The 23975-nt window shown below is 45.9% G+C and overlaps 1 protein-coding gene across 6 annotated transcripts in view; it reads right to left on the reverse strand.

The window, feature by feature from the left end:
• PLEKHH1 (pleckstrin homology, MyTH4 and FERM domain containing H1) overlaps positions 1-23975 on the reverse strand; it is a 60071-nt gene that overhangs the window by 32005 nt on the left and 4091 nt on the right. For 2 of the 6 annotated variants that reach the window (XR_011648320.1, XM_012519178.4), the window contains exons 2-7: positions 18630-18795; positions 4923-4985; positions 3927-4076; positions 3121-3204; positions 1618-1699; positions 767-1515 (exon numbers count right to left, since the gene is read on the reverse strand). Coding sequence is in view for 5 of the 6 variants with exons in the window: in XM_012519178.4 (XP_012374632.1) it covers positions 767-1515; positions 1618-1699; positions 3121-3204; positions 3927-4076; positions 4923-4985; positions 18630-18755 (1254 nt within the window). In the remaining variant the exon portion in view is untranslated. Of the gene's footprint in view, positions 1-766; positions 1516-1617; positions 1700-2789; positions 3205-3926; positions 4077-4922; positions 4986-13208; positions 13351-18629; positions 18796-21819; positions 22044-23975 lie in introns of those variants that run through there. The other 4 variants (XM_071213856.1, XM_058293229.2, XM_071213854.1 and 1 more) reach the window with 4 other exon arrangements.

Here is a 23975-nt window from a genome sequence, read left to right on the forward strand (position 1 = left end):
CAAAGGGCTAACGTTGATAGCAAAATTACAATTCTGTTTCATCAATTGTAACAAATGTACCACACTACCTAAAATGTTAATAGGGAAAAAGGTATGTGAGAAGGGGGTACATGGGAACTCTACTTTCTGCATGATTTTTTTGGTAAACCTTTAATTTCTCTGATTAAAAAAAAATTTTAATTGAATGAATAAATGAATGCTTGATCTATACTTAGCACAGGGGTTGTCACGAAGCAAAACCTCAATAAATAGTTAACTACGGTTACTAAAAAAAAAGAAAAAAGAAAAAATAGCCAACCCTTATGTCCCACTTACCCTGAATCAGGTAGTTTTATTAAATATTAACACATTTAATCCTCACAACAACCCTTAAAGTAGGCACTATTATCCCCATGGGGAAACTGAGACACAGAGGTTAGTAACTTGTCTATGGGCGTGCAGTCAGCAATGCAACCCTAGCAGTTTGATTCTGGGACCCATACATGTAATCACATTGTAACCCTCCGAAGAGTGATGAAAATTAAATGAGAAAATGTGTGTACAATACCCAGCTTGGTGCATGGCACATGTGAGCATTCAGGAAACGACAGTGGACACCATTTGTGTTATTTCAAATTCCGACTCTGCCCCTCACTAGTTGTGTGGTATGGGCAGCTTCCCAGAGCTGTTGTGAGAACAACAGCCTTGCCTCCTGCTCTGGCGTGGCTGCACCTGGTGAGCAGTGTTCGCCTTGCCAGCTCTGCCCAGCCCCGAGGCTGCCTCTTACCCAGGATGGAAAGCGGTGCAGGGGCGGTGTGGGGGGTTTGCTCCCCAGCTCCACTTCCTCCAGCTCAGCCCTGGCGGCCTTTGGGTTCTCTCGTTCCTCCTTCTTCCCTTTTGCAGGTGGATCCTCCATCTCCATCTTCTCTGGTACGTCTTGGAGCTCAGCCTGGGTATCCACTTGGGAATGGTCAGAGGGGTAGCGGGCTGAGAGGGCTCCAATCTCAACGGTCACCATGTGATCGAAGTGCCCAGGGTGCACCTGGGGCTGGCTATGGTGCCGCTTGGCCAGCTGGACGCCATCCCAATGGGTGCCAGGAGCTCGCACCTTGGGTAAGGTCAGGCTGCTGCCGGGGCCAGAGATCTTTGCCGCAGGGTGCAGCCCACCCTGAGCACTGACCAGGCCCTCACCCCAGGAAGCTGAAGCACATCTGGGAGTGTGAGGCTTTACACACAGTGGGCCAGGAGAGCCCTCTCTTCCCAGGTAAGACGGAGGAGTCCTGGCCTCTCCTGTTTCCCAAGGGTGGACCAACCTGGGGTGGGAGTCCTCCAAGGGGCTTCCTGCTTCACGAACAGAGTCCTTGTCCTGTGGGGCACCTGGAGAAGGTGCTGGCACAGCCACCTTCAAGGCACCCTGAGTTTGGGAACCACTGTCCTGCCCCGTTGACTGGGTTCCTGGCCCAGAAGGGAGAGGATCCTGCTCTGGGGTTTCCTGGGGGGCCACCAGCAGCTTCCCGGAGGGTGCCATCTGAAGAGCTGTGGTTGGGCAAAAAGGGGCATGAGAACGTCAGCGCCATTTGAGGGCTTCCTGGATTCAGCCCACACCGCACCATGCACACATGTACCCGGCCTGCCTACCTTCTAGTGCACTTTGAAGAGCTCCCACCTGGTCTACCAGGCGCTGATTACAACTTTTCAGATGCTGATTCTCCATCTCAAGCTGGGGAAAAAACAACATTTAGAATACTGAACCTACAGCTTCAGAGACAGAATTCAACGTAAGATCAAAAGCCCAAATCTTTGAAAAGCTGGTGCCCCACCATTCCAACGCTGATCCTCTCAGGGTGCCCTGGCCTCCTCTCACTCTGTGCCAACTGATTTTGGTTGAGATACAATTCCATTTAGCAGCCCCTGCACTTTCTTGTCTAATTATTTATAACCTTTCTTATTGTGAAATATAACACATACAGAGAAAAATGCACACCACATTAATGGACAGCTTGACAAGTTACTCTGAAATTAATATTCAGGTGATCACCACCCTGGTTAGGAAATAGAAATTTTCCTGCAACCCAGGCAACCCCCCTTGCCAACCTGTCCCTCCCCAATCACACGCTCCTCCCTCGCCCATAAAGGAACCCACTCTTCTAAGGTTGTGTACTCATTTCTTTTTTTTTTTTTGTATGTGTGCAAGTATCACTGTGGTTTTTTTTAAAGATTTATTTATTTATTTTATTTCTCTCCCCTTCTTCACCCCCCATCCCAGTTGTCTGTTATCTGTGTCTATTTGCTCCGTCTTCTTCTTTGTCTGCTTCTGTTGTTGTCAGTGGCACAGGAATCTGTGTTTCTTTTTGTTGTGTCATCTTATTGTGTCAGCTCTCCGTGTGTGCACCACCATTCCTGGGCAGGCTGCACTTTCTTTCGCGCTGGGTGGCTCTCCTTACGGGGCGCACTCCTTGCGCGTGGGGCTCCCCTACGCGGGGGACACCCCTGCGTGGCACGGCACTCCTTGCGCGCATCAGCACTGCGCATGGGCCAGCTGCACACGGGTTAAGGAGGCCTGGGGTTTGAACCGTGGACCTCCCATGTGGTAGACGGACGCCCTAACCACTGGGCCAAGCCCACTTCCCTGTACTCACTTCTTTGCTCTACCAGCTATGTATGTATCCCTACACATACTGTTTTACTTGAGCCTCCTTTTGAACTATATATAAATGGAATAATTCTGTGTATTCTTCTCTACGTCTGGCTTCTTCTGTATGAGACAAATACTCATTGTTGTACTTTCTTTTAAATAAAATCCAACATACATTTGTGGAGCGCCATCTGGAGCAAGATTTGGGGCTGTGGGACTATGGAAATAAACCGGGCATCAACTCTGCCCCAAAGGATTTGCAGTGCAACAGGGAACTGGAGACAGGGTCCAAAGGAAAGATGAGGCCAGGTGAGCTCAGCGCCTCTTGCACGTGTAAACTAAGAGAAAGTGAAGCCAAGCAGTTCAGCATTTAAATTGAATGAAGGACAAATGGTTCATAAAGTGAGCATCAGTCAAGGCATCACAAACAGAAAGTGTCAGGAAAACTCTGGGGGAGGAGAGCATCCCCAGACACATATCCTTCCAGGCTTCCCATGGTGAGTCACCTCTGCTAACTTTAGTGTCACCCATTCCTTGATCTTCGCAGCCTTCTCTTGAACAACTTTTGCTTCCTCAGCTCTCATCTGCTTCTGCAATAAAGAGGGGGGCGTTAGTTAATCACAGCAATTCCTGGTTGAGTGAAAAACAGGAGGTGGGAAACTCCAAAGAAACACAAAGCAACTAAATATCCATCAATAAAGGGTTGGTTAAATACACATGGCACATCCACAGAATGGAATGCTATGTTTTGAAACACAAGATGTTCACAGTGAATAATGGTTAGAAGTGAGGTGTGGTAATGAAGGGGTGGAGATAGAGGAAAAGATTTACTTGTCATTTTATAGCCTTCTGGTTTTTATTACTTTTTTTTTTAACTACAGTCAAGTATCATGTACCACACATTGGCAGGACACTGAAAAGGCCAGGATGGAAAAGGAAAAGCTCTGTTCACCGAGCACCTACCCCGTGTTTGATACTATACACAACGATCCTAGGAGGTTTCATAGCCCCTGTTTTATGGATGTGTAAAGTAAGAATCAGTGATAAGTAATCTTCCTACTGTCATTGAGCAGTAAGTGCTAGAGGTAGGATTCTCTCTGGGTCCTTTCTCCACTATATCCTCTGCCTGGCTCCTAATGAACAGATGTGAGAGGGAAAGACATTTCCACCAATTAAATCTATGCATAAAAAAAGAACCTCGTGAGGGGAGAGGGAATAAGTTCCCCATCACTGAAAGACTCGAGAAAGTGGGAGACCAATGGAAGAAGATGCTAAAGAAGGGCCTGGCAGCCAGCGGCACTTCAGCGCTCACCTGTGCCTTCAGCTGCGCCTCCAGCTGGCTGATGAGCTCATCTTTGCCCTGCATGGCTTTTAGCAATTCTTGGTTCTTCCGGTGCAGGCTGCCCACTGAGTCCACATTCTTCAGATTGGACAGTTTTACCTTCTCTTCCATGACACCCACCTGAAAAGTACCAGTCGACTCATAGGAGTGGGAATGTGGTGTGAACTGGCCTGACACCCTGACCTAAGAATCCCAGGCACAGCCCTTTCCTGGAGCAGCCTGGACCAATTACTTAAATGACCATTCACTAGTCCCCCATCTGGGCAACAGAAGGAACTGACAAGGAAGGAGCTCATTACTCTGGAAAAACAGTTGGGTCTTGGGCCATTTAACTTTGGGGTCTGCGGTAGGGTAGAGTAGGGCCCTGGAGAGCAACTGTTCCAACCTCACTGTGGCAGAGATAGTCAGTGCTCACTGAATACCCATGCGCTTCCCTGTATTTCCCAATCCACTTGTAGTTAGATGGGGCCATATAACTTGCTCCAGCCAATGGCCTCTGAGTGGAAATGGCCTGTCACCTCTGGGCTGAAGCATTTAAGAGCTGGTACACAAGTGTCCAACTTTCTCTTTCCCTGCCATGGCAACCAAGGAGGCTGAGTATTCCAGATGATCCAGCTACAAGACAGAGGCACCTCCATGAGCCTGGATCCCTGCAGGACACAATCCCTCGCTAACCCTTACAAATGTGCACCATCAGCGACAACCAAATGCAATGAACCACTCAAACTTCAGAATTAATTTGTTACCTCATCATAACGTAGCCTGCTCTAACCCATACATCCACCCACTCACTGCACCAAACTTTACCCAAAGGTTCCTTCCTTCCCGTAGAAAGCACCATGACCCTTAGTGTTTCCAGAAGGTCTGAAAACACAAAGCTTCTGGTTCTCAGTGTTTGTGGAAAGGCCCAGGAAAGGCCAGCGGTCATCTCCCCTGCACACTCCCACCAATCCTCTCCCCGGGTACCTGGGTCTCCGCATCCTCTGCTCTCTGCTCTGCCTCCAACAGCCTCTGCTCCAGCTCCTGCATCTGCTCAACCAGAAAAGAAGGGGGGATGGAGGCATGGAAAGAACAGTGAACACAGCATCAAAGGCAAAATGTGCGAGCGATGCCGACACTGCAAACAGGTCGGTGAGGACTTTCCTGGCAACTCTCGGCATCACAACCATAACTTTTTGGGGCGAGAGAAGAGTCCACGGCTGCTGTCCTCTGTGCTACGTGAGTGAAAGCCGTTTTTCTCCCTCGTGTCCAGGGAGGGGCAGCAGGACTGCTGTCATTCTTCCTGAGGAATTCCAGCCCTCAACCCTGTTTTTGCTCTTCTCTCCCTGAGGCCTCTTTCCTCTCGGTACTGGGTCCCTGGCAGTGCCATGGAACATGCTTTCTCATAGGAGCCCACATCGTGTCAATGTAACAAAATGTTCCTTCCCACCCCAGAATCGCACTGACTGTCAAGGATACTGCTGATGGTAAATGCCATTCACAGGTATCAACTTACTTGATTTCTTCAATGTTAAAGAAACAGAAAGGGGAAGAGAGGTTCAAGACACATTTAAAAAAAAATTATTTTATCTTGCTGCCAATAGAGATGTGTCATCAGGTCTGAGGAACTCAGGAAATCTGTAACCTTCTTCCAAATGGCCCAAGCAAAGAGACCAGAGTTCTTGCACCTGGAGCCTCATCAGGGACGAGATGTGGGCTGAAGCCTAAGCAGCTGCTCATGAGCCTACATGGCATCTCTTTGCAGCTTTGCCAGCTCACAGCTCGGCAAGTGGAGTCGGTGTTGGATTTCAGCTCCCACTCTCCCTCTGGACGGGGCACCACCACATGCTGCCCAAACCCCATACCATCAACTAGACCGTGCAGAAGCAGAATAAATTCACACATCAAACTCCTTATGCCATGGCCCAGTAGGAGTCAGCGGCTTCCTTCTCCACACTGCCTGGCCTTGGGGCAATATTTATGTATTATAAATAAGCCAGAGGCATAGTATCCCAGGCTGGGTCCTCCCTGAGGCTGGGCAGGCTCAGGTCTTGCTTTCCCAGCTCTAGCCCAGCCCTCATGCACCTTATCTCAGCAGATTTGGCTTTTTCTCTGGTAATTGAACCTTCATCCCTTGGCCAGGGCCCTTGCTTGATATTTAGCAGGGAACTGAGCAATTCCTTCTCTCCTTCCCAGTCTTTCACCTTCTCAGCTGAAATTCTACTTTCCTGATTAAAAGGTGGGAGAGAAGGAGCCCGCAGCCTGGTGCTGGGCAGTGCAGGGAGAGGGACACAGGAGAGCTCACGTTTGAGAAGCTGGGTCTCCCCTTTGCTTGGGACAGCCTTCCCTCCCGTGTTCCTTCTGCTTCCTGGGATTGAGAGGCATGACACGGATGCTTTCAGTACACATGCCCTTTGAAAGAGGGTTGGGGTTACATTCATCCCAGGATCCCAAGGAAAATTCAAGATTTACAACCCATGGGACAAAACTGCCCCCGAGGCTCCCACGTGAAAGGACCAACCTTGACAGGCATTCATGAGCTCAGGCCAAGGATGCCAGAATCCCTTCTGCTCCAGGGTTTAATCATTGTGCTCAAACAGTCCCTCCGCTCAAGCCCGAGAGCCTTGTTGGTTCTGTTCCCACTCAGGCATCAAATCAGAGCCAGAAGGCCTTTCCCATATCAAAGAATCCTTGGCCAGTCCTAGAGGAGTCCCTTGATCTTCACACAGTTGCTCTGAGGGAGATAACAGTATAACATAACCCAATATTATGGCTGGGAGGGGGGCTGCCCAGCATAAAAGGAATTCCCCTTGGTGTGTAGGTGTGTGCACCAGGGGGGCTTAAGACATGGGTGGTGGGCCCAGGGATCAGGTCAGTGCTATATAACACTCCAACACCCTTCAACACCCAATTGCGGATGGGCTAATCAGTTCTCTCTCCCCAGGAATCTGGAATCTGGAATTGGGAGACCAGACATGGGAGCCAGGGGGCTACGCCAGAGAAGGCCCTAAAAACCTCTGCCAAAGGGCCCTGCTCCTCGCCTTCCCAAGCTGTGGTGTGGAACGGTTCCTGAGTTCATGAGCTGCCCCAGGAGCCTACCAATAAATTCTGCTTGCTTAAGCTAGCCAGAATTGTTTTTTTTTCCCAGCGTTAGAAAGAACTCTAATGCAATTACTGAACGCGTTTTATTTTTTCAAGAATAAAATACAATGCCAAATGGGAAAGCCTTGGATTCTTGACAAATTTCCCAGATTGACCTTCAGGTGGACCATTTATGCTAATGTTTGGTAGATCAGAAGAAGGCACAGGATTTCCATGGGAAATGATCACGCATGTTCTTGATCTTTTGCAAAAATCATCTGGGATTTTCTAACTTTATCAGATGATAAAAAATATATCATCATATTTGCCAGATGGTGAAACCAACAGAGTATCATGACATGAATAAATCTGGTCCTACCTCTCTGCTGGCCATTTCCATTTAGGTCAAGAGCCAGAAATCACTGTGTCACTGACAACATGGCAAACATTTTTTCCCATGAGATTTTAATGTTATATATTCCTTTAATATAAGCCAGGACCAAAATTAGAATAGGATGGTAGAACACCTTTCAGAGCCTGGGGTTTCCTCCCAACCCTAGGCCAGCCACTCTGATTGCTGCCATGTGGTCCTCACAACTGCCAACCCTCCCCAGTGGCAAGGCCACCTGAGACTCAAAGCATTTTATCTATCTATCTATCTATCTATCTATCTATCTATCTATCTATCTATCTATCTATCTATCTATCTATCTCTCTCTCTCTCTCTCTCTCTCCCCTCCCCCCACCCCGGTTGTCTGTTCTCTGTGTCTATTTGCTGCATCCTTTGTCCGCTTCTGTTGTTGTCAGCAGCACGGGAATCGGTGTCTCTTTTTGTTGCATCATCTTGTGTCAGCTCTCTGTGTGTGCAGCACCATTCTTGGGCAGGCTGCACTTTCTTTCGCGCTGGGCGGCTTTCCTTATGGGGCGCACTCCTTGCGCATGGAGCTCCCCTACGCGGGGGACACCCCTGCGTGGCACTGCACTCCTTGCGCACATCAGCACTGCGCATGGGACAGCTCCACATGGGTCAAGGAGCCCCGGGGTTTGAACTGCGGACCTCCCATGTGGTAGGATGCCCTATCCACTGGGCCAAGTCTGCCGTCTCAAAGCATATTGTACTCACGTTTATGCTGGAGTATTCTTTTGTGAAAAAATTATGGTTTTATACACGCACACACACACACACACACGCAAGATAAAATCTGCCATTTTAACCATTTTTAGTATACTTCAGTGGTATTAATTACATTCACAATGTTGTACAACCATCATCACTATCTAGTTCCAAAATACTCTGCATCCTCATCCCACACAAGCCTCTTCTGTCCCTGGTAACCTCTAATCTACTTTCTGTGTCTATGAATTTGCCTGCTCTAGATATTTCAGACACCATATTTGTCCTTCTGTGTCTGGCTGATTTCAGTCAGCAGTGTCTCCAAGGTTCATTCACATTGTGAATTATCAGCACTTCACTCCTTTTTATGGCTACATACGATTCCTCTGTCAGAACAGACCACGCGTTGCTTATCCATTCATCTCTTGATGGACACAAGTCGCTTCTGCCTTTCAGCTATTGTGAATAATGCTGCTATGAACACTGGGGTATAAGTAACTGAGTTGAAGCATTCTTTTTTCTCTAAAACTAATTTCTGAACATTTTGAACTTCCTGTCAAGGGAGAAAAGTATAATAACCATCCATGTATCCGTTCTCTCACTCCAACAATTAACATTCTGTCAACCTTGTCTGAAGAGACTATTTTAGAAATCACTTTCTCAGTTTTTTGAAAATAAATTTTCTCTATTGAGTACTCCCAGGTGTATCTGTGCTGAAATGTCATATTTAGAGAGTTCAAAGGGCAAACTCTTTTTTTAATCCCACCCTCAACACTTTTCACAACGACAGAGCTTTCGTCTTCACACTTGCTTAAAGAGTGATGCCTGGAGCTCTGAGAAGCTGTAGCTGTGAGTGGGCCACTCCTTACTGGGTCTATGTCTCGTCTCAGAGAGCTCCCTCAGATGGTGTCCTCAGCCGTCCTTTTAGCCAAGACCTCAGTGGCTCTGAGGTAACATACCAGCCACAGAGGTGTCAGGTTTAGGCGGCTGACAGGGATCCTCTTTCACCACCTGAGTCTCACGCTGACTCATAAACTGCCCTAGAACTGGCTGCAGGACCTGATGAAATGTACTTGGCACCAATGCGGTATTTAGTCCCATGTCCGCAGCTCCTTGTTACACTCACTGATGATGTGAAATATCAGCCTCGTGGCAGCAATCAAGGCAGAATGGACTCCCTGCATCCGGGCACAGCCCTGCAGTGCCAGGCAGTGGCCTGAGCTAAGAGCCACACCATTAGGGGTCTTGATGTTTCTTTTGAAAGGGGGGGTTCAACATTCTTACTACTGCCTTTCACCTACTGGAGATAATGGTACAAAGCAGCACACAGACTCTGGAATGAGTCTGGCTCTACCATGATGTGGCTTTAGATAAGGTCTTTAACTTCTCTGTGCCTCAGTTTCCTCATTAGTAAAAAGAGGGTAGGGAAGCAGATGTGGCTTAAGCAGCTGGGCACCTACCTACCATACAGAAGGTTCTGAGTTTGGTTCCTGGTGCCTCCTAAAGAAGAGAGCAAGACAGCAAGCTGATCTGATGGGCTGGTGTGGTAAGCTGACTCAACAGGAAGATGCAATGAAGAAACACAATGAGAGACAAAAAAGCAAGGAGTGGAGGTGGCTCAAGCAATTAAGCACCTGTCTCCCACATGGGAGGTCCTGGGTTCAGTTCCTGGTGCCTCCTAAAAAGAAGACAAGCAGTCAGAGAGATTACAACCAATAGACACAGAAAGCAGTAAGCACAAACAATGAGGCAGGGGATAAATTTAAAAAAAAAAAGAGGGTAATGATATCATCTACCTCCCAAGGTAGCTGTAAAGATTACACGAGACACCTTATATAAAGCACGTGTCCACGATCCGGCATTTATGGAGCACTTATAGATAAGCCACTTGGTTTCTCGCATACAAAGATGGCACTCAAGACTAGGGAGACCAGTTTGCCTGGGACAGTCTGTGTACATCAGTTGTCCCAATCAAATTAGTAATAGAGCTTCCTTTCTCATGCCAAATTGTCCCAGTTTAGATGACAAATTATATGGTCACCCTACTTAAGCTCCATCTACAGAAAAAATGGGTTTGAGCAAGCAGCCACCAACTGTTAGCCTGAAAGACAGTCTTATAAGATTTACAGTGTTATAGAAACTTGGACATTTAGCCTATACATAAATAACAAAACAGGGTCACTTGCTGGTATCTAGCACTGTTTTAAGCACTTTACATGTACTAACTCATTTAATCCTCATAACAATCTTAGGAGGCAGGGACTATTATCATCCCCATCGTACAGATCAGGAAATTGAGCCAGAGAGGTTAAGTGACTTACCTAAGATCACAGAGCTAATAAGGGGCAGAACCAGGATTCCAACTCAGCAGTAGGGCTCTGGAGTTCATGCTCTTAGCCACTGTGCTATGCTACCTCTCACAAAGAAATATCACATGTCACATAAAAATCCACCTCCACACCAAAATTCCCCCCTTTTTTTTTAAAGATTTTATTTTTATTTATTCTCCCCATCCCCCGTTCCCCTTGTTGTCCGCTCTCTGTGTCCATTTGCTGTGTGTTCTTCTATGTCTGCTTGTATTCTCATTAGGCAGCTCCTGGAACTGATCCTGGGACCTTCCGGAGTGGGAGAGAGGCAATTACTCTCCTGCATCGCCTTAACTCCCTGTTCTGCTACATCTTTTTATTTTCTCTCCTCTGTCTCTTGTTGTGTCATCTTGCTGTGCCAGCTCTCCGTGTCGGTCAGCACTCCTGCGCAGGGCAGCTTTCCCGTGCTGGGTGGTGTTCCCACGCAGGGCGGCACTCCTGCATGGTGATATTCCCACGTGGACTGGCACGCCGCGTGGGCCAGCTCACCGCATGGGCCAGCTTGTTCTCACCAGGAGGCCCTGGGCATCGAACCCTGGCCATCCTATATGGTAGATGGGAGCCCAATTGGGTGGGCCACATCCGTTTCCCCAAAATCCCCCTTTTCCAGCGTTTCTTGAAAAACCAGACCTGGCTACACTAGGTCTATGTTTTCCTATGGCAATAACTGGCTTTCCCCGTCAGATGCGGCACGTTCCCTAGCATTCTCCCCACATCTCACCTAAGTTGCCTGTAAGCATTTGAGTTCGCACCCCTAGTTTTAGCTATTAAATGGTTTTAACTCTGGGGAGCAGGTGTGGCACCATGGTTGAGCACTGGCTTCCCACATATGACGCCCTGGTACCTCAAAAAAACATTTTTTAAAAAAATGATTCTAACTCTTGTAATCAAAGATGATGGTTTTTAACCTTGGTGTTTTGTTTTTGTTTTTTTTTTGGCATCAAGAGCTTTTTTCCTATTGAAATCATGAAGTTTTCTATCCAAATATATAAAATTCATGAATGCAGAGCTGCCCAGGTTTCTGACAGAAGAACAGATGCTGAGGAAAGGGTTCTAAGCCTCATCTGTGGGCCCCATCATGCCACCCAGAGCCCCAGAACCTCCTCTGGAACACAAGGGGCTCGGGGCATCCACTAGGACAGCTGTGGGGCCGAGAGGCCAAGGCCGTGACAGACGGGGCAGCAGATCTCAGACGGTCAAGAAACAGGAATCACAGGGGGGGCTTGTTATAGCACCCATCCCTGGGCCGTGCCCACAGAGGCTTTTATCTAGTGAGGCTGAGGTAAGGACCCAGGAACATGCTTTAAAAGAAAATCCCAGGTGATTCTGATGCAGGTGGTCCACAGACTACACTCTGAAAAACACCAGACTGGCTGCGAAGCAAGGCAAAGCTACCCGGCTCCTTCGGGGACGGACTCGGGGCCTGTGGCCCCAGAGCACAGGGATGACACCAAATGGCTTCACAGCAGTACTGAACTCTGTTAACACTCCAGCTCCTAACAAAAGTTAGGGCGGGTAAGAGAAAAACCTTATATGAAATAGGAGGTTAGGAGAAAAACAATAAAACGATTTCTCTAAACACACACACAGGTCTACACAATGCATAAAACTTTCGGAAAGCATCTGCTTCCAAAGCAAATCAGGTCTGTCAGCATAAAGCTCTGCTTAGGCACATTCTCTGATGACTTCATATGACATTAAGCAGATTGCTATGTATTTCCAACTAGTCCTGACAGCCCTTGTATGCTCCTATTATAATACCTGGTTTTTCACAAATTATGAGGTATTTAAGGATATGTTTTCCTGGGCCTTATGCTGTGTCCCTATGTTGGGAAGCTGAATTGCTGGCTCTATAATTCTTGGTCTGAGGAGGGAGGAGCAAGGCTCCATTCTTTTTTTTAAAGGAACTGAACTGAACCATTTAAACATATTTTTAAAAATCCCCTGGGTAATGGATGTAGCTCAGTTGTTGAGCACCTGCTTCCCACGTACAAGATCCCAGGTTCAACCCCTGGTACCACCTTAAAAAAAAAATTCCCAGATTTCAAATATTTGGTATATAAATATAAAATCAAGTTATTCCATTGGTTGGTGAAATGGGTAATGGATGCTGGGAAAAAGGAAGTAAACACTGGCAATGGAACAGGTCTTGGGAAAGGCCATTTCAATTACAAATTTTCAAGCTTAAAAAAAAAAGAGGTTGTATTAATTATTTCTTCTTTCATAAATCCACTCAAATCCTTTTTGAAACCAGATAGGGAGCAAATAAAAAAATAAAGGAGGTCGTATTTGCTCTAATATTAATGCCATGTATTCATCATAACAAAGGCCTTTTGTGGATAGATATTATACCCCCATTTTGTAAAGGGGATGACTGAGGCATAGGTGTAGGAAGAATAAAACAAAAACCCAAGGAAGAATCACATTGTAATATTCATCTGCACAGCCTTTCAAACAGTGTCATTTTTAAACCGATCCTGACTTCTCCAGAAGGCCAAGGAAGAGAGCTCAGGGAAAAGGTCCCCAGTGAGCAGAGCGAGATGTGACTTCCAAGACATTAGCACTCCCTCTGACTTCTCCATGGATGGAAAACAGACCCACGGCTAGATCCACAGCTAGAATGGCATGGCTGTCCCTGACAATAGCATGCCAGGCCTGGAGAGATGTAACCACAAAGACAAGGTCTCCTACCACTTCCTTGCTTCTCCTCACCTTTCATCCAGCTCTCTCACCCATAGGGGACAGATTTTCTGGCAGCCTGGAGGTTTTCTCAAAAAAAAATTTGTTTTTCAAAGCAAGCACCGATTTACTCCATTTCTAGAATGGCAGCTCTAGAAAAGAGGGAGTCAGATACAAACTGTTTCCATGGTGGGGAAGGAAGAAGGGCAGGTCTGGAATTCTTCCTAGCCTTGGCACCCGTCCCAGGCAGGGATGGTCTCCCAGAAACACCCAAGCTTTGCTTGCCCCACACAGTGGCCAGCAGTGAGCGAGTGGCCACATGACCTCCATGGGCAAGCTGCAAGGCAGAGAGGTGGAGAGGCAGGTAGGTGGAGGGCTGGCCAGGGGGGCAACTGACTTGGCTCACCTGGGTTCAAGTGGGGGCTCAATGATGACTAAGAAGTTCTGGGAGGAGCAACAGGGACTGGGCTGGGCCAGGCTTCTGGAGGACTCTCCTGGGAAATTCAAGTCACCTCTTCCTGGGGTCTGAAACCTCCCTTAACTCGCCTGGGGAATAGTCCTCCTGAAATGGTGAACCTAAGATGCTGGTCTAGGGATGACTGCTGGCCACAGGTACTGCCCCACACTGGCAACATGGTGTTTAAGGCCTTGAGGTTTCCTGCGGAGGGAGCTGGTACCGGGTACTCGGCACAGCTCTTTTCTTAAGTCTCCACCCCATGTCCTGGTCCAGATTTATCTCTCTCCTCTCTTCCCTCCCACACCCCCAGTCTTTTCTGTACCCCTCTGTCTGTATCCTTCCTCTTTACCCTCAACTCTACCCAAGCCACACTATGAGCCTCCAACCTTTTATGTGGGAGGGAAATTTGGTTACATGATGATCAAAGGTAGCCTTGAAGAGGAGATACTATGAAGGTTCAACTTATACAGACTCAACAGGCTGCAGAGAAAGAAGGTATTTATGTCTTTAGGACTTTCCAGTTATTCCGTCAACCTTGAGGAATAACGGAGGGAGGCACTTTAAAATAATGTTTGTTCTGAAATATTTCTTTCTTTCCTTTTTTTAAATTTATTTATTTTTAAAAATTACATTAAAAAAATATGAGGTCCCATTCAACCCCACCGCCCCCACCCCCCACTCCCCCCACAGCAACACTCTCTCCCATCATCGTGACACCCCCATTGCACCTGGTAAGTACATCTCTGAGCATCACTGCACCCCATAGTCAATGGTCCACATCATAGCCCACACTCTCCCACGTTCCATCCAGTGGGCCCTGGGGGGATCTACAATGTCCCGTAATTGTCCGTGAAGCACCACCCAGGACATCTCCTCGTCCCGAAAACGCCTCCACATCTCATCTCTTCCTCCCATTCCCCAAACCCAGCAGCCACCATGGCTACCCTTCCCACACCCATTCCACATTTTCTCTGTGGACATTGGATTGGTTGTCTGAAATATTTCAAGCAAACAAAAATGTATAGAGGATAATTTTTTAAAATCTGTGTACTTCTCCTCAGCTTTATTCTATTCCCTATAGTATTTATCGTAGACTTGGTTGAGTTTGTATTTTTACCTCATTTGTATGTGCCTCTAAACAGAGAGTCCTGTTTGGCAGGTTTTAAAACTTTACGTAAATTGTATTGTACTGCATATATCCTCTGACATCATGACAACCTTGGTTGTCGTAATTTATTGATCTACTTGAGTCGTTTTGACTGCCGTGCAGTATTCCATTGTATAAATATATCCAATAAGTTTATCCACTTCCCTGTTGATAGACATTTAGAATATTTCCAATTTTTCATATATTTGACAGTGCTGCAATAAACATTCTTGTACACATATCTCCTTGTAACCAATATTTGGATTTATTTCTAATATTGCATTTTTTGCTTTCTATATATTCCTTTTCCCATGCTTTTTTCCCCTCCTCCCTGACTAGATTTAATAGACTTCCATTTCCTAGCTCTACCAATTTGAAAGTTATATATCCTCTATTTCTATTAGTTGTTATTGCTCCTATTATTCCAGACTAATAGATGCTGGCTGTTCCCCAGCATCCGTTCTCTCTTGTATAAATAGAATACCCAACTTTGAGCTGAGCACATGGCAATCCAGAATAAAGACTACATTTTCCAAACTTCCTTGCAGTTGGGTGTAACCATGTGAATAAGTTTGGGCCAATGGAGTATGAACAGAAGGAATGTCTACAACCTCTGGGTCACACACTGAGAGGGAGAGGGTTCGATATGGGCGCCGGGTGAGCCATCTTCAAACACGTAGAGGGCAGCATCCGAGTGCTTGAATGCTTACGTCTGGAATGTTACATGAGAAACATTCCAGACATAAGATATCTGTCTGGTTTAAGCCACTGTTATTTTGGGTTCCTTCTTACAGCAGCCAGACTGTAACCTAGCTATTACACTAGGCGTGGATTTTTGTTTCTTTTATCCTATTCAGACTCATTTTACTTCCTGAATCTGAAGCTTCACATCTTTCATCAAATTTGGGAACTTTTTAGCCATTATCGCTTCAATTAGTGCTTCTCTTTTATTCTCTTCTTTATTTCTGGAATCTTACTTGCTGTATATAGGACCTTCTCATCCTAGCACCCATGTCTAAGCCTCTAGAGCTTTACCCTTTTGTACTGATTTGGGGTGATCTCCTCACCCAAATGGATGGGGAGATAGAAGGAGTCTATCTTCCCATTCTTTAAGTCTATTTTCAACAGTGCCTAAGTGAAAAAACATTTTTCACTTCTAGAAGTTCTATTTGATTCTTTTTCAAATCTGCCAGGTCTGTTTGAATAGTGTCATATTATTTTCTCATGTTTTCAAATTCTCATGTCTTCAAGAGTTTTAAATTCATTTATTTTATAGTTGCTTGCCAATAATTCTATTTATTTGAAGTTTTTGGAGGATCTAGTTGTCTATTACGCATGTGGACTCTTACTGTAGATTTTTCCATCAAATATTTAGTAATTTTGAACCATACATTCATCTTCATTAAGACTTTTTTCTTGTTTGATCGGCTTGAGGTCTCGTTTCTCCAGAGGGTTTTCTGTTTCTATAAGGTTTCCTGGGGTATCACTGGCCTAGAACTTAGGATTCCCAAACCACACAGGTAGTATAAATTCCAATGTTAAACCCATATTATCTTCAGGTTCTGAGGGAGACTTTCTTTTTCTTTTTTTCTATCCAGACCCTAGACCAAGTCTGAGGAACTTTTCTGTTGTCTCCCTACGCAGAATAAAAATTGGATAATTTTCTTTTCCTTGTCTACTTTTTTATTTTGGGCAAAGCCTTTTAACAGGCCCAACCTTCAAGTGGAAATCTGTTTCAGCTCCAACATTCAAAAGGCCAGACCTCCGTGGATGTTAAAACTCAACCCCAAAGCCTACACTACTAGAGCGAGGCCAACTATGCACCCCACCACACTCAGCTGCCAGAGCCCAGGACCACTTTTCCTTTTCCTTAGTTTTTCCCCTTAGGACATCTCATTCTTTTTTCAGCACTTAGCACTGCATTTAAAAAGTGATTTTAGGGAAGCAGTCTTGGCCCAGTGGTTAGGGTGTCCACCTACCACATGGGAGGTCCACGGTTCAAACCCCAGGCCTCCTTGACCCGTGTGCAGCTGGCCCATGCGCAGCGCTGATGCGCACAAGGAGTGCCCTGCCACGCAGGGGTGTCCCCTGCGTAGGGAAGCTCCACGTGCAAGGAGTGCGCCCCATAAGGAGAGCCGCCCAGCGTGAAAAGAAAGAGCAGCCTGCCCAAGAATGGTGCTGCACACACGGAGAGCTGACACAACAAGATGATGCAACAAAAAGAAACACAGATTCTCAGTGCCTCTGATAAGGATAGAAGCGGTCACAGAAGAACACACAGCAAATGGACACAGAGAGGAGACAACTGGGGGCAGGGGGCAGGGTGAAGGGGAGAGAAACAAATAAAAAATAAATCTTTTTAAAAAAAGCGATTTTAAATATTTAATCCGGTATTTCTAGATGTTTCATAGTGGGGGAAGGGAAGAATGGTTATTTTCTCATCCACAGTACTAGAAACAGAAGTCTTTCCCCCCTGAGGTGTTTTTCACACCAGTTTATTCTTTCCTTCCCTCATACTCCTCCCCCAATACCATACCCTAAGGCAAGGTTCTCAAACTTTATAGAGTGTACAAAACATGTTCACAGATGACTAGCAGCTCCCCAGGAGACCTGGCGCAGGAGGAACTGGGTGGGGCCCAGGAACATCCAGGATAAACAAGTACTCTGGGTCGTTCTGACACAGAACTACATCTTGAGAATATAGTATGTCTAAGGTCTGCTCCCCTTTCCCCGAGGTGGCTGAATTCTTCCCTTTCTAACAGCCATATCTCCAGGCACCCACGTGAACCCTAATGGTCTCTGTTTTACAAAGCCACAACTAGGAGATAGCACCGTCAACAAACCCAAGGTTTATGAGTTCTAGACCAGGCTAGTCCAAGGCCACACTCCCCAGCTATGGAATTGCAGAAGAGATGCCGCATATTTTTGTCTTCCTGGATGCCAGATTGTAGGGCTATCAGTACGACAGATCATTTGTTCATTTGCTAATCAAGAATTTGACAGTATTTGGAGAGGGGTGGGCTAAATATTACTCTTATGCTATGAGAGAAGGGTTTGCTAAGCAGAAGGCTACTATAAACTAAACTACAGAAAGAATAACTGACAGATTTAGTATACACAGAATTTCTGCTAAGTGCAAGTCGCCACTCTCTAAATGATTTATCTAAGTCAGCAGTTGAAATGTATTTTCCCATAGAAACATTATTAAAGGGGGTCAGTTTCCCAGATCAGCACACCAAAGCCTGCACAGATAATAATAGTTCCCATTTATAAATTCATTTCATGCCAAGACCCTTATATGTGTGTGTGATCTCATATAATTCTCAAAATAACTCTGAAAGGTGGACATCTGTGCCCCTGCCTTAGAGATGAAGGAGCTTGCCTCAGGTTACATAGCTACTAAAAGTCAGAGCCAGGTGGGTTTGTTCTTGTCACCAGAAAACCTGCCTGCCCTATAAAGCCCATGAGCTTAACAGAGGGTGGAGATTTCTATTCTTTCCAGTAAAGCATCCTTCCTCCTCACACTGAAGAAGAAATGTTAAGGGACTAACAGAATCTCTTTTGTAACCACAAGCAGCTCCTGTAGCGATGCAGGACCAAAAGCTTTGTGTCATTTCTTTGGTGTGCCATATGGAAAAGGAGAGTGGGAAAGAACGTAAGATGACAGCTGAGTAAACTCCTCTGATTTTGGTCTTTATAAAAAAATGTACGACCTTAGGCTTTACTTTGCGTGTGCAGAAAAGCATCTTACTAAGTCTGCCTTCCTCCACACTCCCTCTCCGGCTCTAGCTTTCTCTAACACAGACCCTCTGCACTGAGGCTGGGCAGCTGCTTACTCTCCGGGACTCACCTTGTCAGCCAGCAGTTCCCTTATCTTGCTGGCCTGTAGGCGGAATCGAAAAAGCTGGGTCTCCAGGGCCAGGCAGCGTTTCTGCCAGTCCACATTGGCCAGCATCTCCACCTTGAGTTCTGCCATGATGGGACCAACTGCTGGATATTCCGAGGATCCCTGAAAGCTAGCACATAGAAAGAGGCAAAGTTAAATAGGTAAGCGTGCAAGGCGTTATGTGGGGAAAGGAGGAGACCAAAGGACAGAGAAAACAGGGTTGGGGAAGGGAAGTTGGTCATTTGTTCACTGCTTTGCACCTGCCCCATTCGCCCCTCTCACAGCTCAGTGTGGCTGATGCCATCAGAAGTTAGCTGGGCAACCTCAGGAATCATGAAACCTGAGTGAGAAGAAACCTTAAGGAGAACCGAGTCTCATTTTTACAGAAGTGACAAGTAGGACTCATATGTTTAGTCTTTCAGTTATCCATTTAATAAATATTTATCCATTCAACAAACATGTATGTGCTAGACACTGTTCCAGGCACTGGAAATATAAAGATGAATAAGAAAGGCCCCTTGTCTTTGAGTTTTTCAAGGAAGTCTTAGGAGAGTCTAATTAGAAAATCAGAATGTAATCATAATTGCTAATAGAGACAGTGAAAAATGGGAGCAGAGAAAGGGGCTGACTGCACTGGGGGTAGGAGGATGGTGTTTGTGAAAGGCTTAACATGGGTATGAGATTTATCCAAGGTCACATAGATAATCAGAAGCACAGCCTTGGTTCCCAGTTTTGTTCTGAGTCTGCTACACCTATACAGATTACAGGCAAGGACACATGGGGAAAAAATGAGACTTTCGAATTTTCTCAACAATTTTTTATTTAGGAGATTTTTGTCAATTGTCCTCATTGAATCACTGTGCTTTAGAACAGATTCTCACCCTTTCCTTTAAGTTATAAAATGCAAACCAGAGAATGATAAGTCGTCAGAAATTCCTCTGTACTAATTCAGAACAAATCAACCAGAAACCCATCATATCCTCAGCCAGGGAGATTTACCACGAGTTGCCTCGTAGATACAAGGAAAATATATTTCAGAGAATAAAAACTGAATTGGCAGTGAGAAAATGAAGGATGAATGAGTGAGAGTGAGCAGAGAGGAAAGAAGGGAGAAAGTCACATATGTCATCAGGAATTTTTAAATCCCCTTTCTAGGTATAAACTTGATCTGGTCCCAAATTATGATATTTGGTCACCCTCATATTAGATGATTTCAAGGGATTATTATTAATTTTTTAGGTTGATAGTATTATGGTTTTTTAAAACATCGTCTGTTAGAGACATATATGATTTATAGGTGAAATTATTTAATGACTGGGATTTTTCTTTAAAATACTCCCTAGTAAGTGGTAAGGAATGTGGGGGAGGTATAGGAATGATATTGATAATATCTGAAGCTGGCTGGTGGGTATTTGGGGGCTCTTTACACTGGTCTCTCTGCATTAGCATATGCCCGGAATCGCCTTTCCCTTCCTCAGGAGCCACGTGGCCTCAGAAAACCAGCCATCTCCCGTGCTGCTGCCCAAACATCACGGGGTTTCTCAGTGAGCCTCTATTTTGCAATCTGATGGGTTAACCGCCAACATGGCTTCCCACCTAACATGCAGCTTTTACAAGTCTCTTTCTCCCCTTACGCTCTACAAATAGCTATCACTTATTGGGCCCTTACTGTCTGCCAGGCACACAAGGCCTCTTTGAGCCTCACATCTATGAGGTAGGTACGGTTGTCCACCCTTTCCCACCAGGACGCCAAGGAATAGAGAGGTCGACTAACTTACAGAGTCACGCAGCCTGCAAGGAGTAGGGCTGGGATCTGGTTCTGAATCCTAGTTCTTAATCACTGTGCTCTTTCCCCAACCAAAACATGGAAAGAATTCTGATTTTACAAAGAGCGAGGTGGACTGTCAGGAATGAAAGAAATCTTTTACAAGACTTTCAGGAGCCTCAGCGCTAGGGTAAACCCTTATCTCAGAGTTTCCAGATCATCCTGGTCTCAAATATTGTGACACTATCATCTCCATTAGCATAGACACTTATCATTTTTCTTTTGAAAAATGGGGTCTGTGGACTTGGGAGAGAAAGATCCAGTGATAAAGCCCCTGTCAGGCCTGGTGACAGAGTCTTTTGATTCTGGGCTCCTCAGAACACTGGATACATGACCTCAGCCCTGCTCTCCGGGAACTGTCACCCCAAACAATCCCCACATTGTGATCTCCTAGCACTCCCCACCTCAAAGGACTGGGACCAACTGGAACCAGCAAGAAGACAAAAGACAAAAACAAAACATGACCTCTGAGCTAAGATCACACTCAAAAACAAAACAAAACTTTGTCGGGCCTGTTTGACTTTCCAGTTCTTTAAGGTGGTTTTGCTTTTCCTCATAGAAATAAAGAAGTGGCAGACCTGAGATTAAGATCTGAGAGTCTTAGCCCAGGGCTAAGAATTAGCAGTAAAAGCCCCCAAGTAAAACCAAAGGGCAGGGAATTTAATCCTTTTGTGTGGCTGAAAGAGTTTGGTTAATCCCCTTTTACTGATAGCCAAAGCTGCTGCTCTCCTTCCACTAGAGAAGAGCGGAAACCCCAATTATCAACATCCCCAGGGGCTGTGGAAATATTGGCCGGTGCCTAGAGCTAAAGTGTGAGGTTACACCTAGACTTTAGGGTGGGCTTTCCTCAATCAAGCATCTTCAAGACCTCACAGGTCTGCCCTGATCAAATGGTCTGGTTAATCCTCTCATGACTTATGGAAGCCAGCAAGTTCCTGAGGGCTCTGGGACTTGGGCTAGGCTTGCCTCGACATGTGAGGAGAACTAAGGTTTCGAAACAGATCTGGAGCTAGGCATCTGCTGCCAAGCCCGAGGCCCAGAGGCTATTCCAATAGAAGCAGGGATAGGAGCAACAACTACAAAAGGAGGGATGTTAAGAGAGGACAGCAGAAAGTTGACCTTCACCTGCTAAGTCACCGTGTACATGTGCCCCCCCATAAAGATGCACAAGGATGAACAGAAATGAATTCCTTACATTTGCAGAATATTTTAAAAAAAATACTTTTCAAAGCATTGATAGATGTGTTATTCTTCTGTTACCCTCTCAGAATCCCAGAGATGGGGAAGGACAAGTAAAATAATTCTCAATGAACAGATGAGAAAACTTACCATACCGGTAACCTGCTTTAAGCCATAAAGCTAAGTTGTAGCAGAGCTGGGCCTAGAATCCTGATCTCCCAGCATCCTCTTTCCACAATGATGCGTCAGCAGTGGTAGCAGATGTTACAAGTTTCCAGGTTAGCCTACACGACTACAACATGAATGACAAAAATGGATGGGGAAATGAGAGCTGGGAACAAAACCCAGCTCAACGCCTTTCATTTTTTCATCTTAGAAAACTAACCCACACAAGAAGTAGGGAGAAGAGTACAATAAATCACGTGTCGTTCCCTGCCCCGCCCCCCAGCTACAATTATTGTCAATTCATGGCCACCCTTGTGGAACTCAGTTCTGTTGATCCCCACTGGTGCCCAGCATGCTAAATTGCTTGGCGGGTGAGAGTCAAATGGTTGCCATGGCCTTGGCACCTGCTTTGGAATTCCCTAAATCCTTCAGTGCCCTGGACTGAAAGGTCCACGAAGTGTGTACACAGGTCAGCAGGGATGTGCCTCTGAGGCAGGGCTGGGTGTAGGGCAGGGAGCAGAAAGGAGGCACACGGAGTCCTTAGGTGATTTCAGAGTCTGGGACTGTGTCAGACCTGGAATCTCTCAGGCATGTGTGGGGATCTGACAAAATGCTGAGATTAAATTTAATTCAACCAACCTTGTTAAGTGATTCCTATGCATAAGGTTAAGGACACAAAGATGAATAAAGATCCTGTGACTTGTGGGGCTCACAGTCTACAGTGACTAACCTGGTATTTCCCTGCAAAGGGAGCTGATCAACACAGGAACCTAAAAGAACTCGTCCCCACGGGTCCCAGAAAACTGTTTCCACCTCCATGAGGGTGCAGGGGGCATCAGAAGGTACCATCTAGGGCTCTCCCGGGCCACCTCCCAATGGGCTACTTCCTGAGTGTGAACACATTTGTGACTTCTGTTTGTTGGTTACCGGCCACCCCCCCTCTCCTTCTAAACATGCTGTTAGACCAGGTGAACTGCCATTGGGAGAGCTTTGTGTTCCTTCCTGGGGTTGGAGCTGGGGGGAGGGAGGACACAGCTCCCTTTGTCATCTGATCAGGCCCACAACCGGCATCTCACCTCTGTATCAGTGGTCAGGGTTTTCCAGAGGAACAGAACCAAAAGGAAATATATATATATATATAAATTCTGCCTTAAGACTACAGCATCAGCTTCTGCCTGAGAGTTTCCAGCCTGTCAGCCTGCCCTTGCAAATATCAGACTTTGCCATTCTCCGTTCCTCCCTCTCTCTTTCTTTCTCTCTCCATGTATGGCAACTTTCTCAGGGAAACGCCAGTTTTGCTCTCAAAGCATTTCAACTGATAGCATGAAGCCCACCCACATTATCAAAAATAATCTCTTTACTTGAAGTCAACTGACTGTAGATGTTAACTACATCTACAAAATACCTCCACAGTAACACTAGATTAGTGTTTGACTGAAGACAAAGACCTGGGTACTACAGCCTAGCCAACTCCATACATAAAACTAATCATCACAACCTCTACTGGGTGCCAAGCATCACTTTTAAAAAAGATACATATATATATTTATTTTGTTGTTGCTGTTGTTAGGGAAGTTGTGAGCTTACAAACCACCAGCATTAATGTGCAGAATCCCCATACATCACCCCTCCCACCAACACTTTACATTATTGTGGGACATTTGTTACAGATTATGAAAGCACATCATCAAAATATCACTACTATGGTCTATAGTACATTTAGTGTATTTTTTTCTGTACACCCCTCTTATTAGTAACACCATGGATTAGCAGTATACATTTGTTATAGTTCATGAAAGAACACTCATATTTGTACTTTTTTAAAAAAAGATTTATTTATTTATTTCTCCCCTGCCCACCCGCCGTCCTGGTTGTCTGTTCTCTGTGTCTATTTGCTGCGTCTTCGTCCTTGTCCGCTTCTGTTGTCAGTGGCACGGGAATCTGTGTTTCTTTTCGTTGCATCATCTTGTATATCAGCTCTCCGTGTGTGCGGTGCCGTTTCTGGGCAGGCTGCAGTTTCTTTCGTGCTAGGTGGCTCTCCTTACGGGGCACACTCCTTGCAGTTGGGGCTCCCCTACACGGGGACACCCCTGCGTGGCACAGCACTCCTTGCGCTCATCAGCACTGTGCATGGGCCAGCT

This window comes from Dasypus novemcinctus, chromosome 3 (genome assembly GCF_030445035.2).
Source record: "Dasypus novemcinctus isolate mDasNov1 chromosome 3, mDasNov1.1.hap2, whole genome shotgun sequence".
Taxonomy (NCBI): domain Eukaryota; kingdom Metazoa; phylum Chordata; class Mammalia; order Cingulata; family Dasypodidae; genus Dasypus; species Dasypus novemcinctus.